This window comes from Grus americana, chromosome 13 (genome assembly GCF_028858705.1).
Source record: "Grus americana isolate bGruAme1 chromosome 13, bGruAme1.mat, whole genome shotgun sequence".
NCBI classification, from domain to species: Eukaryota; Metazoa; Chordata; class Aves; order Gruiformes; family Gruidae; genus Grus; species Grus americana.
The window spans coordinates 19227579-19240699 of NC_072864.1; the positions used below are offsets into that span (position 1 = coordinate 19227579).

General features: G+C 39.0%; 1 protein-coding gene across 1 annotated transcript in view; it reads left to right on the forward strand.

Annotated features, from left to right (window-relative positions):
* The window catches only part of MMP2 (matrix metallopeptidase 2), a 35413-nt gene that overhangs the window by 20569 nt on the left and 1723 nt on the right, over nucleotides 1-13121 (forward strand). Inside the window, exons 9-12 of the mRNA XM_054840430.1 lie at nucleotides 1375-1528; nucleotides 7272-7408; nucleotides 9186-9345; nucleotides 12393-12502. Coding sequence (XP_054696405.1) covers nucleotides 1375-1528; nucleotides 7272-7408; nucleotides 9186-9345; nucleotides 12393-12502 — 561 coding nt within the window. The remainder of the gene's footprint in view (nucleotides 1-1374; nucleotides 1529-7271; nucleotides 7409-9185; nucleotides 9346-12392; nucleotides 12503-13121) is intronic.

Consider the following 13121-nt stretch of genomic DNA (forward strand, 5'->3'; position numbering starts at 1 on the left):
TGTCCCAGCTTGGGAACAGTTCACATTGCCTTCCCAGAACAATTCAAGTGGTACCGTCACAATAACATTTGCAGAGAGTGTGTGGGAAAGCTGATACTTCAACATAAATGTATTTGGCTCCTGGAGAAAAAATGGATTTAAGTATTTTTATGTTGGTACATCTTTAAAATTTATTATTTTCTCCACAGATACTCTTAGTAAAATGCCTAAGTTTTGTTATGATTAAAGTTCCTTCCATGTATACATTTTCTACCTTGTAGAGGCACAAGTTTACTACAGTCAATTATGCAGTCGAAGAAAATCTATACCATTTCTCTTTCTGTGTTTTTCACTTTTCTACTGAGATATCTTCCTAATTGTAAGTGACTATATTCTACAGTATTCAACACCTTAGAAATTATAATAAGAATATACCACAATGATTACCACATGAGACACCTTTTTATCAAAAATCTGATTTGAATCTTCATTTTTTCCTTGTTCTTAGCTGCATTAATTAAGCCTGGGAATTGAGACATGGGCAAGGTTAAGTGAATGTTCTAAGCTCACACAGCGTATCTTTGATAGAATTCAGAATTTATCCCAGTTCTCTCAAGGCACAGTTCAAGACCTGAGACAAAACTATCTTTTTTGCCTCTTTATAACTGATATAACCCTTTACAAACTGTGTTATATGTAAAACAAGTACTCAAAACCCCCTTTGTTTTCTTCCATTATAATCTCAAATGAGCTACACTCCACTTTGTTTCATACAGTAAATCAACCTGATGTCTAAGAAAAAAGCCAAATGCCTCACAGCAGCAGTCAAATAGTAAACCAAAATAAACCAGATGGCAAAGTGCATGTTCTGAAGAGCACATTTTGATTATTGATAAGGGCAGAAAGATCATACAAATGGCTCAAAATGCATCTATGTACCTTGCAAAATATTGGCATTTTTAGAAAGAAGAGAAATCCACTTTGATGTCTGTCTCCGTGGAGTTGCAGATAATTCTGAATAGAAAGACTTTGAAATGCATTTCTCTTCTTTTTAGAAGCCAAGAAATAAAAATTACAATGTTAACATTTGAACTCAGTATAATCACTTCTGAGTATCTTTCAAGTTGAATAAGCAGCTCAACATGGATAGACACTCACACAGGCACACTGTTTTGAATGAGGCCACACAGTAGATTAAGGCAGGACTGGAAGCTAAGGCCTTCTCATCTGTACTCAACCACCCTTCTTCTGAAAAGATTTTATTATAAGTTTTTCTCCTTCAAGCTCTGCCTCCAAATTATTCCCCTTCTAGAAATTATGGTAGTTCATGTTTTCTATGTAACCTATGCAGCACTGTATTTCAATGTAACAGAAGATCTCTGTTCACCATTACAGAAGTATCGCCCGATGTCGAACCCGGACCAGGGCCAGGACCAGGGCCAGGACCACGTCCAACCCTTGGACCTGTCACTCCAGAGCTCTGCAAGCACGACATTGTATTTGATGGAGTCGCACAAATTAGAGGAGAAACGTTTTTCTTCAAAGATAGGTAAGTGAGATAAATCGCTTACCATTGGGGCCTCAAGTGGAGGAATCTCTCAGACCTGTTAATCAAAATCTAGAAATTTATTATTAGGCACAATCTCTGCTCTTTCTTTTCTGCATTCAGAGACAGCAAAGTGTCCTAATGAACTCATAAGGGAAAGAGATGACAAATTCTGGTTTTATGGTTAAATAATATGGCCTTCTTTGCCACAAGGATACACTGCTGGCTTGTGGTCAACTTGGTGTCCACCAGGACCCCACGTCCTTTTTCACAAAGCTGCTTTCCAGCTCTTGGCCTTGAGCACGTACTAGTGTTTGAGGTTGCTCCTCCCCAGGTGCAGGACCTTGAATTGGCCTTTGCTGAACTGCGTGAGGTTCCTGTCATCCCATTTCTCCAGGGGCCAAGGTCCCTCTGGATGGCAGCACAACCCTCTGGTGTACCAGCCGCTCCTCCTAGTTCTGAGTCATCAGCAAACTTGCTGAGGGTGCACTCTGCCTCATCATCCAGATCGTTACTGAAGATGTTAAAGTCTTCTACCCAGTACTGATGCCTGGTGTACACCGCTAGGTACTGGCCTCCAGCTAGACTCCATACCACTGACCCTTGTAGGCCCAGCCAGCCAGCAAATATTCAGTCCACCTCACTGTCTGCTTACCTCACCCATACTTGAATAGTGTCTCTGTGAGAATCTTATTGGAAACAGGGGGAAAAACCTTTCTGACTTGCTCTCCCCTCATCTACTAAGCCAGTCATTTCATCAAAGAAGGTTATCAGGATGGTCAAGCATGACTTCCCATCTGAGAATCCATGCTGACTACTCCCAACCACCTTCATGTCCAAAACAGTGTCTGTAATTAGAGACAGATGACATGACGATGCCATAAATTCACCTTTTCTTAGAGCTACTCTCAAACTTCTTTGAGAGTCTGGAATTTTCAACTTCAGTCATTATTTTAGGCAGTTTCATGGTGGTTTTTAATTTCTGGTTTCTGCCCTACACTGGGATTGCACATGCCAAGATGCTGTGACAATCACTGGGCTGGTAGAAGTTCTAGCTAAAATCAGGACAAGGAAATGCCACAAACCTCACAAAAAAGCCTGTTCTCATGATGCTTTCCACCCAATTTTACAGATTGAGAGCAAAAATTAACCCTGTTGTCAGCCCTGCTGGGTTCCGTGGAGTCAAAAGGGTGAAGTAGCTGGGAGGCACATCCTAACTTCTAAACCCTTATGCAAACGAGATATGACCCCAAAATCTTTAGAGATTTGCCCATCTGTAATGTTAATCACAAAATTAGCAATGAAAGAGATGCATTAGCCAGTCTATTGCCTGCCAAAGAAGGATTCATTCCCTACAAAGCATTTCCGGATGCCTTTTGTAGCAAAACCTACAAGGACTGTAATTCAGCAATGGAAATCCCATCACTTTCAGTGCAGGAGAGTTCTGGAGGTGCTATCCTTCCCGATTTCATTTCATATAGTCTGCACTCTGGGGAAAGCTTCAAATCTGGTTGCAGGAAAATTCTGAATCTCAACTTCTAACACCACTCCCCCAAAAAAGTAGTTTATCCAAAGCTAGTGGCAATAATCTCAAATGCCTCTTCCAACATGGAGATGCTATTTTAGCAAATCTTCAGTTTTAGCATAACTTTCATTATGATAGACTGGTCTATTCCTTTTCCATATTCATAAAGATACAATCATGTAAATCTGTGAGCAGAGTCTTGTCCCCAGTTGGTTTAATCCAGGTTGAGTCCAAACTCATTAAATAACAGTATTATGTGACTCATGGCTGCTGTAATCACACATGAAGGACACCGGTGATTGGGATAGCCTCCATGTGTGCAAGGCCTCCAAGGCAGAATACACAAAAGGCATTTTTGACACAAGAGCAGAGACATTCCTGATAAAACGAGATAGCTGCACAGCTGCAGCTCCCACTGCTTTTGCCAGGGCCTGTATTACCCAGCTGCTCAGCAATGAAGAGCATCTCCTAAGGAGTACAGGACTTGGCAGCACCATGGTGGGAGACACTAAATCTCCTTTTTCCCTACCATAAATCAATGCCCAATTTGAAATCATTTATCCTCAGTTACCCTGAACATTCTCCCAAAGCCATTGAAGATCTGGACCCACGCACATTCATTGTGCATGCCTAAATCAAACACTGTCTCCTATCCTATAGAAATATATACAAGCATCTGAAGCTGATGAAAGTATTACAACTCACCTGTTCATTGCTCCATGCCAGATGTCAGCTGAAATTTAAAAGAAAGCAGAAGCCAACAAACAAGGTCCCTCTCACAAAACAGCAGTTTAATAGTTATTTGTATCTCCTGGTGGTATAAAGTCCAGCCATCTCCTCCACATTTAAATTTTCAGCTAGAACATATGAAGAATTTATTACTATGCTGCATGGTTTAACTCTACTCACCAGCTTTTCATAACAAAAAATCATGGTCAGTTGGGTAATTTTACAGGCTATGGCATACAGTAATTCCTTCAGTGCATTTCCTTCTAGTCCCCATCTATATGATACCCAGAATAATAGTGCTTTGGGTTTGAAGTTTAACTTAATCTTTATCACAGGCTTTGTGATTTAGCAATGCAGAAATGGGAGATAAAACTTCTGGTGATAAGAACATAATGCTCCCCATTTCTATTACAGCTGCTAGGGGCAAAAAGGGTTCAACATGTCTGTGGGGACACCTGTGATACCTTTTGTCCTATTCCTCTTGGGCCTGTCAGCAGCAGACTAAGATTCCTTACAATCCTGTGATCCCTAATGGCAAGAATTAGTCCTTTCTTGGCCACAAAACGGCCCCACAGTACCAACAGATCAGCCTCACAAAGCCAGAACTAGGCCCTTCTACCAACAAGCTGCACAGAGCTGGCCCCACCACCCTGGACCAACAAGTTTGCCAAAACCGGCGCCCACTTCTGCTAGCATAGTCATCAGAGATCTAAAGTATTCACCTCAGCTCAGTGCCTTCAAAAGGAAAAACATAGTCTCACAGTAGTAAAAAACCCTTCAAGTTCCACAGTATTCACGGCACACTGATCCTCTTCTGCTCACTTCTGGGCCTGGGTTTTAGCCAGACCTCCACCTTACTGCTGCTTTTGTACACTGGGAATCACACAAAGCTTGGTCCAACAAGGAACAATTTAAAATCTATTCCTAAATCAGCAAAGCGATTCAGTATTCTCTATAATCCCAACAAAATAGAAGTATTTCACATTCAGATACAGTTGGTCAAAGAGCTATGCAAATACCAAAACAATCTGTTCAGACTGACTCATACTTTATCTAACATGCAGCAAATGCAGACAATTGTTGAATTGTTTTGCTTTGGAATGGCTTTGCCTGTCAGTCTTGCAGCTTTCCAAATATCAGGCAAGCAGCATTATGACTCACTTTTGGAATTCAAAAAACAAATGTCTATCATGTGTTGTGTGACTTTTATGATTCATGAAAATGACCACAGCATCCAACTGCCATATCACACCAGCAAAAGGAATGAATAGCAAAAAGGAGGTCAGATTAGATTAATTCTTTCAAAAAAGTATTTTTCCCTCTCCGCTCAAACCAAGGAAATAAAAGGGAATTACTGGAGGTGCTGTTGGCCACAGAGAACCATTCAGCTTTTCCACTGGGCCAGAATCCTCCAAGTAACCAGAGTGCCTGAGTACAGCATTTACACAGATAGTTTTGTCCTGAAAGTGATAAAAAATTCAAAAGTTTACCAAGACATTAAAAAGACCCACTGATTTGGTCCCTTTACATAACTGCATGTAATAATAATAATAGTAGTAGTAGTAATGGCAAATCTTATGTTAAAATATAATGTAAAATACTTACTGTAACAAAGTATTAAATCTGTATTAATAATATTAAAATTTAACTTGAATGAGTTAAAACATTTTAACATGTTCGAAGTGAAATGAGAAAGCCAAATAATTAATTTCACCAATTCCTCAATAAGATGAGTAGAAATAAAAATACCTCCTACACGATTAAAAAAAAAAAAAGATTCAGCTTTGACAAAGTTTCCCTTTCCACCAGAAAACCTCACTATTTTAACACGTCCCTTGAAATGTGTGCTTTAATAAAAACCTAGTGTTCAAGTCTCCGTTGGCTCTGGAAAGTTTGGAATTCATGCAGATATTAATTATTAGTGCTGACTCAGCCATAAATCAGGCCCAAATTTGATTGAGAATTCTGTAATTTGGATTTTTAAAGGAGCTACTTTTATGAATGCAATGTTAGAAAGATTTGTCATATGGATTGCCATTTCATATCATATTTGGTCTGCTTTTCTCTCTAAAGAGATGCATGAAACAAATGTTCTTACTTTTTACAGTGTTTCATATGTGTTTAAACACTGTCAAGAGCAAGGGTAATTAGCTACATGCCTTATCTCTTTTTTTAAATGAAAATTATGATGTGTTATGCTCAGAGATAGTTTTGTATATGTTAAAAACACATATATGTATGCAAACTGAGACTAAGTTAACATATTACTATCTTAATTATTAGTACCATGTCAGGTTAAATTAACATGTATTTTTAGCTGAGACAAAAAAACAGTGCACTTGCCAGTTGTACTCTTCCTCATATCAAAGACTATAGCTTATCATAATTCAGTATGCAGCAACTAATCATACCTGCAAATGTTTTTCAAAATGTTTTATTTGTCCTAGCTAGCTCTGTTCACAGTCAAACTTCTCTTGATAAAAATACAGCAATTTATTAAATGAATGTAGGACTGCTCCTCCAAGTTTCAGACAAAACCAAAATTCAGTTTCAGATCCTGGCTTTCTCAAAGGTATAATTATTCTAGGTAGGAATGGGTAATCACTATTTATACTCTGCAAAAAATAAGATGCCAGTAGCGCCCTGAGCTTCAGCAACATAATAATGGTAAAAGCTGTTTGACCTGAGAATTTAATAGCTATAGCTTGGTGCAAGAGCAGTTCAACCAGACTGCTGATTTTTCATTTTATGATCATGGCAAAACTTTTGTTCTGTTGGGGGAAAAAAGTTGTTCATTCTATGGAGGAGGAAATAGCAGTACCATTTCTAATACCAAAAGCCCTCAACACAAAGCTCTGCCATTTAAAGATAATTACAGCATTTTAAAGCTTAAATCAAATTATGATCCTACTTCCACATAAAATAGCCAATAAATTACCCTTTGCATTTCTCTAATGAACATTTTTAGTGCTAGCAGTTTCTTTTACAGCCAAGCTCACTTCCAAGCAGTTTGATGTACTGTTATTAAATTTGAACTTTTAGTCTCTACAATAGTAATTGCAAGAGCAATTCACAGAATACAAATCTCTGCTTTTGTCAGACAGTCATCCATCTGCTCCATAAACAACAGCAGGAGAGTTCTAATAGTTTAAATGCCTTGTAAATGAGTTTATTTGTATACTCAAGCACAGAATACATTTTGCCCTGACGCAAAAAGCAACAGGAACTCCAAAGCAATCAGTGCAAGCAATTTCACCTGCAGTCCAGCATGCAGCTTATTGTGCAACTGTTTTAGCAACATGCTTCTAAATGAATGATTTGTCTTTTCAGTCACTACAGGAAAACAGTTACAAGCATGTGTTGCTGCTAATGTGTGCGTGTGCGCATGTGTGTAGATGCACGCTTATGTGGCCTTTGCCAGAAATGATGAGAAACACATGTGCTGGTGAATTAGTTCATTGTAAATCTCATACAATTTTCTGTTCTGCTCAGATTCATGTGGAGGACTGTAAACCCCCGAGGAAAACCCACAGGTCCTCTTCTTGTTGCTACATTCTGGCCTGATCTGCCAGAGAAAATTGATGCTGTCTACGAGGCCCCTCAGGATGAGAAGGCTGTATTTTTTTCAGGTATTGGTTTTAAGTTTTAAAATGTAAGTAGCCATTTGCATAAATGTTGCATTCGAGCTCAGTTTCCTCTGAAGAAGGGAAATGGCCTGCCTAAGAGCCAGCATAGCCAGCAGGTATGGGTGACAGGTCTCAAACATCCCTTGCTGAGGATTTTAGGGCAAAGGCTGGATCTGACAAACTGAACAGCATTCAGCCTCCATTACAACAACAGGGAGCTATAAGCGCCTGAAAAGATACATTTAACAATAAGCAAGACTAAACGAGAGTCATTATTTAAAACAAAAAGCAACAGCGGGAGCTCTGTTTCATCAGTCACTGATCTGTTTCTCCTCTCTTTCCTCTCATTTTAAGCTATTGTATCTGTACATGTTGCTTGAGAAAATTAGACCTTTTTTTTCTGCCCCATGCCTTTCCTTGTCTCCTCCTCTTTTGCCAAAGACTGACTTCCACTCCGGCTTCCAAGTATCTGTCTCAGTGGCTCATCAGGCGGAGGATACAGGCAGCCATGCTACCTGCCTCCATGGGAGAGGATAACAGGAAGCACTGCTCTGTCCATCCTAACTCACACATATGGTTCGGCTGTACTGGCCAAATTAGTGGAGCTGGGAGGCTGTTTTCAACAGGAAAAACTGAGCCAGCAAAAACTGGGCTCCAGTATCTACTAAAAACATGACTAAACATCTCCAATCATGTAAAAACCATATGGCCGATGCTGCTGTACATTTTCTGTACAGGAGGGAAAAAAGTAATGATAATCTGTTCTGCATGTCTCAAAGGCCATTTGCTTTAGTTTACATGGAGGGGAAAAAAAGCTTGAGAAAGTTTCATTTCAGGCAAGCCGAAACAAATATTGCATATACTATATATAATCCTATTACAACTAAACCTCTCTCCCTCTCTTTATAATTTCCAGGAAAATGTAACTAACCTGCTTTAAAAATAAACAACTAAGAACTACCAAACAAAGATTGGCTTGAAAGTTACATGTAACCCAACTATTTTAAAATACTCACTACCGAGACCCAGCCTTTCCTCCTGAAAGGTGAAATAGTAACTTCTCCTGAACTCGCACCCTACACTTTACACTTTTCTCATCTTAATACTTTGCTTAATTTCTTTCCCACTAGCACAGAATCAAAGAAATGTCCTTTCATGAATGAATCTTTCTATGGCTTTCAGCGAATCCAGTGAGGGTATTTACTAAGTAAATTATAGTTCCATGTAAAGGACTCAGAATACTAGTACATCTTCCACTAGTACATATTTGGAGAGACATTAGAGGATGTTGTATGACAGAAGACAACAGAAACAGGAACTCTGGGCAAAAACTTCTTGTTACTCACTCAATAAAATCGCGCAAGGAAACAAATCCCTCATGTTCAAGAGGGTGAACATGAACTTCTGAATTTGACCTTCATGGGCCCATGCCTGGTTTCAGATCATCTTTATCATACAAAAAATTACCAATATTAACTATTTGTTTTAACATAACCCCAAGTGTACTAAGACAGTGTCTGCCTCAAAGATGAGACAGGTAAGAAGGAAGCAAGAGCATGCTGAGGTGATGTCTTTTGCTGAGAGGCAAACAACACTTAAGAGGCAAAAGCAGAAATTGTAGTCACAGTACACCTCCACGCTAATCTAGGGCTTCATAGATGGTAAAATACTAGAAAGACTAGCAGTACAGTTAGTGTCATAAGAAGCATAAAAGAAGAAATACTCCTCTGTATGTGATTAATAAACACTGTTTGTTTGCTTTGTTTTCTCCCCTCCTTAGGAAATGAGTACTGGGTTTATTCAGCCAGTAACTTGGATAGGGGCTATCCAAAGAAACTCACCAACCTGGGACTACCCCCTGATGTGCAGCGTGTTGATGCCGCTTTTAACTGGGGCAGAAACAAGAGGACATACATTTTTGCTGGAGACAGATACTGGAAGTAAGATGCATTGCAGTGGTGGTGGTACGCTGTTAGCCGAGCTGTGTCTCTAGGGCTGAACGTGCACCGAGGTTCAGAACGCAGGAACCAAACACAGGGTTTCATCCTTTGAGAATACACAATTCACACTGACAGCAGTGGTGAGCAAGGATGCTGAACCAGGGAGTATGGCTAGGAAAGCACTTCAGTACAGCAGCAGGAAACTAGCATGTATTTGAGAAAACAGCTTGCCAAGGAAGAGGGTATCTGGGAGTCTCTGTCAGGCTGCTCACCACTAACAACCCATACCTCAACCTCTATGTACCAGCAACTGCCCCACATCAGTCTCAGCATATAACTCTATAATTGCACTAAGGTTCTGTTCAAAAGACTGTACAAGAAGCAAAACATGATGCAACATAAGCAACCAAACTCAGGTGACCTGCTACCACGCTCTGTCCGGGAAAGATCTTGGGCACTCAGATTAGGAAGGAATGTCCTTAAAATGTCTCAAGGCTATTACTGTGGTAGAAATAAAGATCCTACATCACACCTGATGAAAAGTCTACTAATTGTATTTAATAGAATTTCATTATCATAACTGGCAGGAAGATCTGGCACAAAAGATCATCTTAAAAAGCAGACACACTTTGGTGCTTTGAGGAACTTTGTGAGTTACCTCCATGCTGCCTATTAGAACAGCACGAGAATAAAACAGAGACACTAACTCCTGCTTTCACCATCTGAGGTCTTTTCCAGGAACAGGACCTGAAGTCAGGAATGCAAACATTAAAAAACAGGCTAAAAGTTGAACCATTCGTGAAGTGACAATTTAGAGGAAAGTTAAACAGCAGAAACACCCACCAGAAATCTAAAAGATTCTCCAAGCTATAAGGCTCCCTTCTGAGAGATACTCTATATAAAATATCAAAGGAGGTGTCAGTATAATTGAGTCCATTTTATGTGAACATTAATTTCATGTTATGATCAAACCGGATGAGTGTCTTTTTTATATCCTAATGGCTGTGGATTCCTGTAAGTAAATAAAATACCCTTTCACAGCTGCCACTTGATCATAACTTTCTTTCCATTACTTCGAGGACAGTACTTTTCTCCATTATTTGGGGGGAAAAAAAATTAAAACCCCCAAAACTTAAAAGCTAAAGAACGATACTAATTTTTTAATGTCATATTGTAGAGACCACCTTAAACATTTGCAAGTAGTTCTAATACAGCCATCTGCAATACTTCAGATTCCTACCAAAACCTATAGACTATGGGTTCGCAAAGCTACTTATCTCCTCTGTACCAATGATTCTTTTGACTAACTGTACTCCAGGGCTTCCAAGTAATTCATCACTAATCACAGACAGTATTTCTATCAAACTACCTTATCAATTACAGTCACTGCAGAATGTATAATTTATTGTTAAGGAATCAAAATAAGCTTAAGTGATTTCTATCTGTGTAAAGAAGAAAGCAAACAGTTGACAAATATTTCAGAAAAAACATGCCTTTCTGTTTAGCACAGACGCTATAACCTTTAAGTATGCGGCTGTTTTATTTTATAGAAGGACTCTGCCACATGGAATCAAAATAGTTACATACCATAGTCCTTCCTGTGCCATTATCACACTTACTTTACATGGATTTTTTGGAAACCTTCTCCTCTCCCTCCTTCCAGCCCCAAGCTATTTTGGTGTTGTTATAACAAGACTGTTAAGCAAAGCAAAGTTTGGTGAGGGAGAGGAAGAGGAGCTGGCTCAGATTCCACAGCTGAAGTTTTTAAGCTACCCAGCAAGGTACTAGATTTTCTTTAAATATCCAAGGAAAAAATAGTAAATAATCTAAATTAATCATTTAAATTTGACCAACCTACTGCTCATTCGTACTGGTGTAACTTTGGATATAATCCCAGTAGTTCCATATAGCAATGAGGGAAAGGTAACCCGAGATACACACAGATATGGGTAAATAGAATCAAAACAGAAAAGCTTCCCTCCCGCCAGCACTAGTCACAGATGACCTCTCTGAAGTCCACTGCTCCTGCAGAGTGCTGCTAGGGTGACTGAGGCCTCACGTGCATTGGAAGCCTGGTTCAAATGATATCCCATGTCACTGCTCCTCAGGACATCTCTGCTCATCCTGCTCAGCACTGATTCCCATCTACAAATCAGAAAAATGGGGAAACGAGGCCACAGTCTTGCTCCTTCCACCCTCGCTCTCAAGGACCTTGCATCCCCGGGAAATTTATTCCCTATATATGTAAAGGGAGATCCTGGATTACTTGTTTGTGGGAGAGTAAAAATGGCTTTGCACAAATCTATCTTTGCATACTACAGTGGAAAGCACGAGTAAATGAGACAATGGATCATCTACAGATGTGGATACAGACAGATCCACTCACTTCTGAAGGACACTGCAAACGAGATTCGACTTCCATCGGGTTAGGGGGATTTATATCAGCTGAGTTTTCCCTCTTTAAAGCATAGACTGTGAAAGTCATTGTGGTTTTGGTTGCGTTTTTTTCCCCAAAGAAAAGCATGTATTTTTAACTTGGCATTTATCTGTTGATCATCACTGAGAAAAAGACAAGACTGTGTGAAAATAATAGGGTTTTTTAATGAAATGTTAGGGAAAGTAATTAGTAATTTAATAGCAATCCTCAACTACATGGACTGCCAGCATATTTCAAATAAGATTTTTAAAAGATAGCCATTTCACATTAAAATCTATCTTCACATGTTGGCTGCTGCCTGAAAAAAGTTACCTTTCCTAGAATTATGTTTGGAATTTTAAAGCCACATTTCTGAAAAGGGTTTTGCTTAGAAAGTGTCTTTTCAATTCAGCAAGAATTGCATTTCCAAAAGGAAAGATATAAAATTTCACAGCATTTTAAAGGAGGCAGGGAATAATTGTAATGAAATAGAAACAACGTTACAATCTCAGTTGTTATATTTCTGCTTGATTGTTTTATATAGTCACATTTGCTGAGGAGTCCCTGAAAAATTATGTTAAATTTTAACATTAAATACAGATTTGTAATGCAGGGATGTAATTTTCTTCAGGTACAATGAAGAAAAGAAGAAAATGGAGCTTGCATCCCCAAAATTCATTGCTGACTCTTGGAATGGAGTTCCAGATAACCTCGATGCTGTCCTGGGTCTCGGTGACAGCGGTAAGCTGTAATTCTGATCTAAGTCACTAACATGGTCTCTTGCTTGTCTACTGTGAAACTTATAGGAGACTTTAACTTCTTGTGGTCCATGAGTAGGAGCCAAATTCCCATTCAGCTATGCAAACTACTGGTTCAAATAAACTATTTTTGGCTCTTTATTTTCCCATAAAATATCAGTTGATAAATACTCTATTAATCACAGTTTAAACTTTTTAAAATTAAACATTTAGGGAATACAACCTCTCCTGAATATTTTTATCCAAGCAAATAATAATAATATCAACAACAACATGCTAATTTGCCTTTTCAGGAAGCTCATTTAATTTCAATCTGCTACTACTGTTTATCATTTACTTCCTTGATGTTGAACACTTTGCAAAGCTTAACAAGGCAAGAAACAGCTTTTATTAGCATCTTCTCCCTTTTCTTCCTTGCTTTTTTAATTAAAAATAAAAAAGGCTATATACTGTCTTGTTTAAGTGTCTTGAAGCATCTTGCTGCTTTCCATTGCTATGTAGTACAGGTCTGGAAACCTGCTATACCTGCTAATCCGTGATGCAGCCACTTTTTTGTCCAGATGCCCCTGAGGCTCAGACCTGGGTTCATGTTGGTTTTCCAA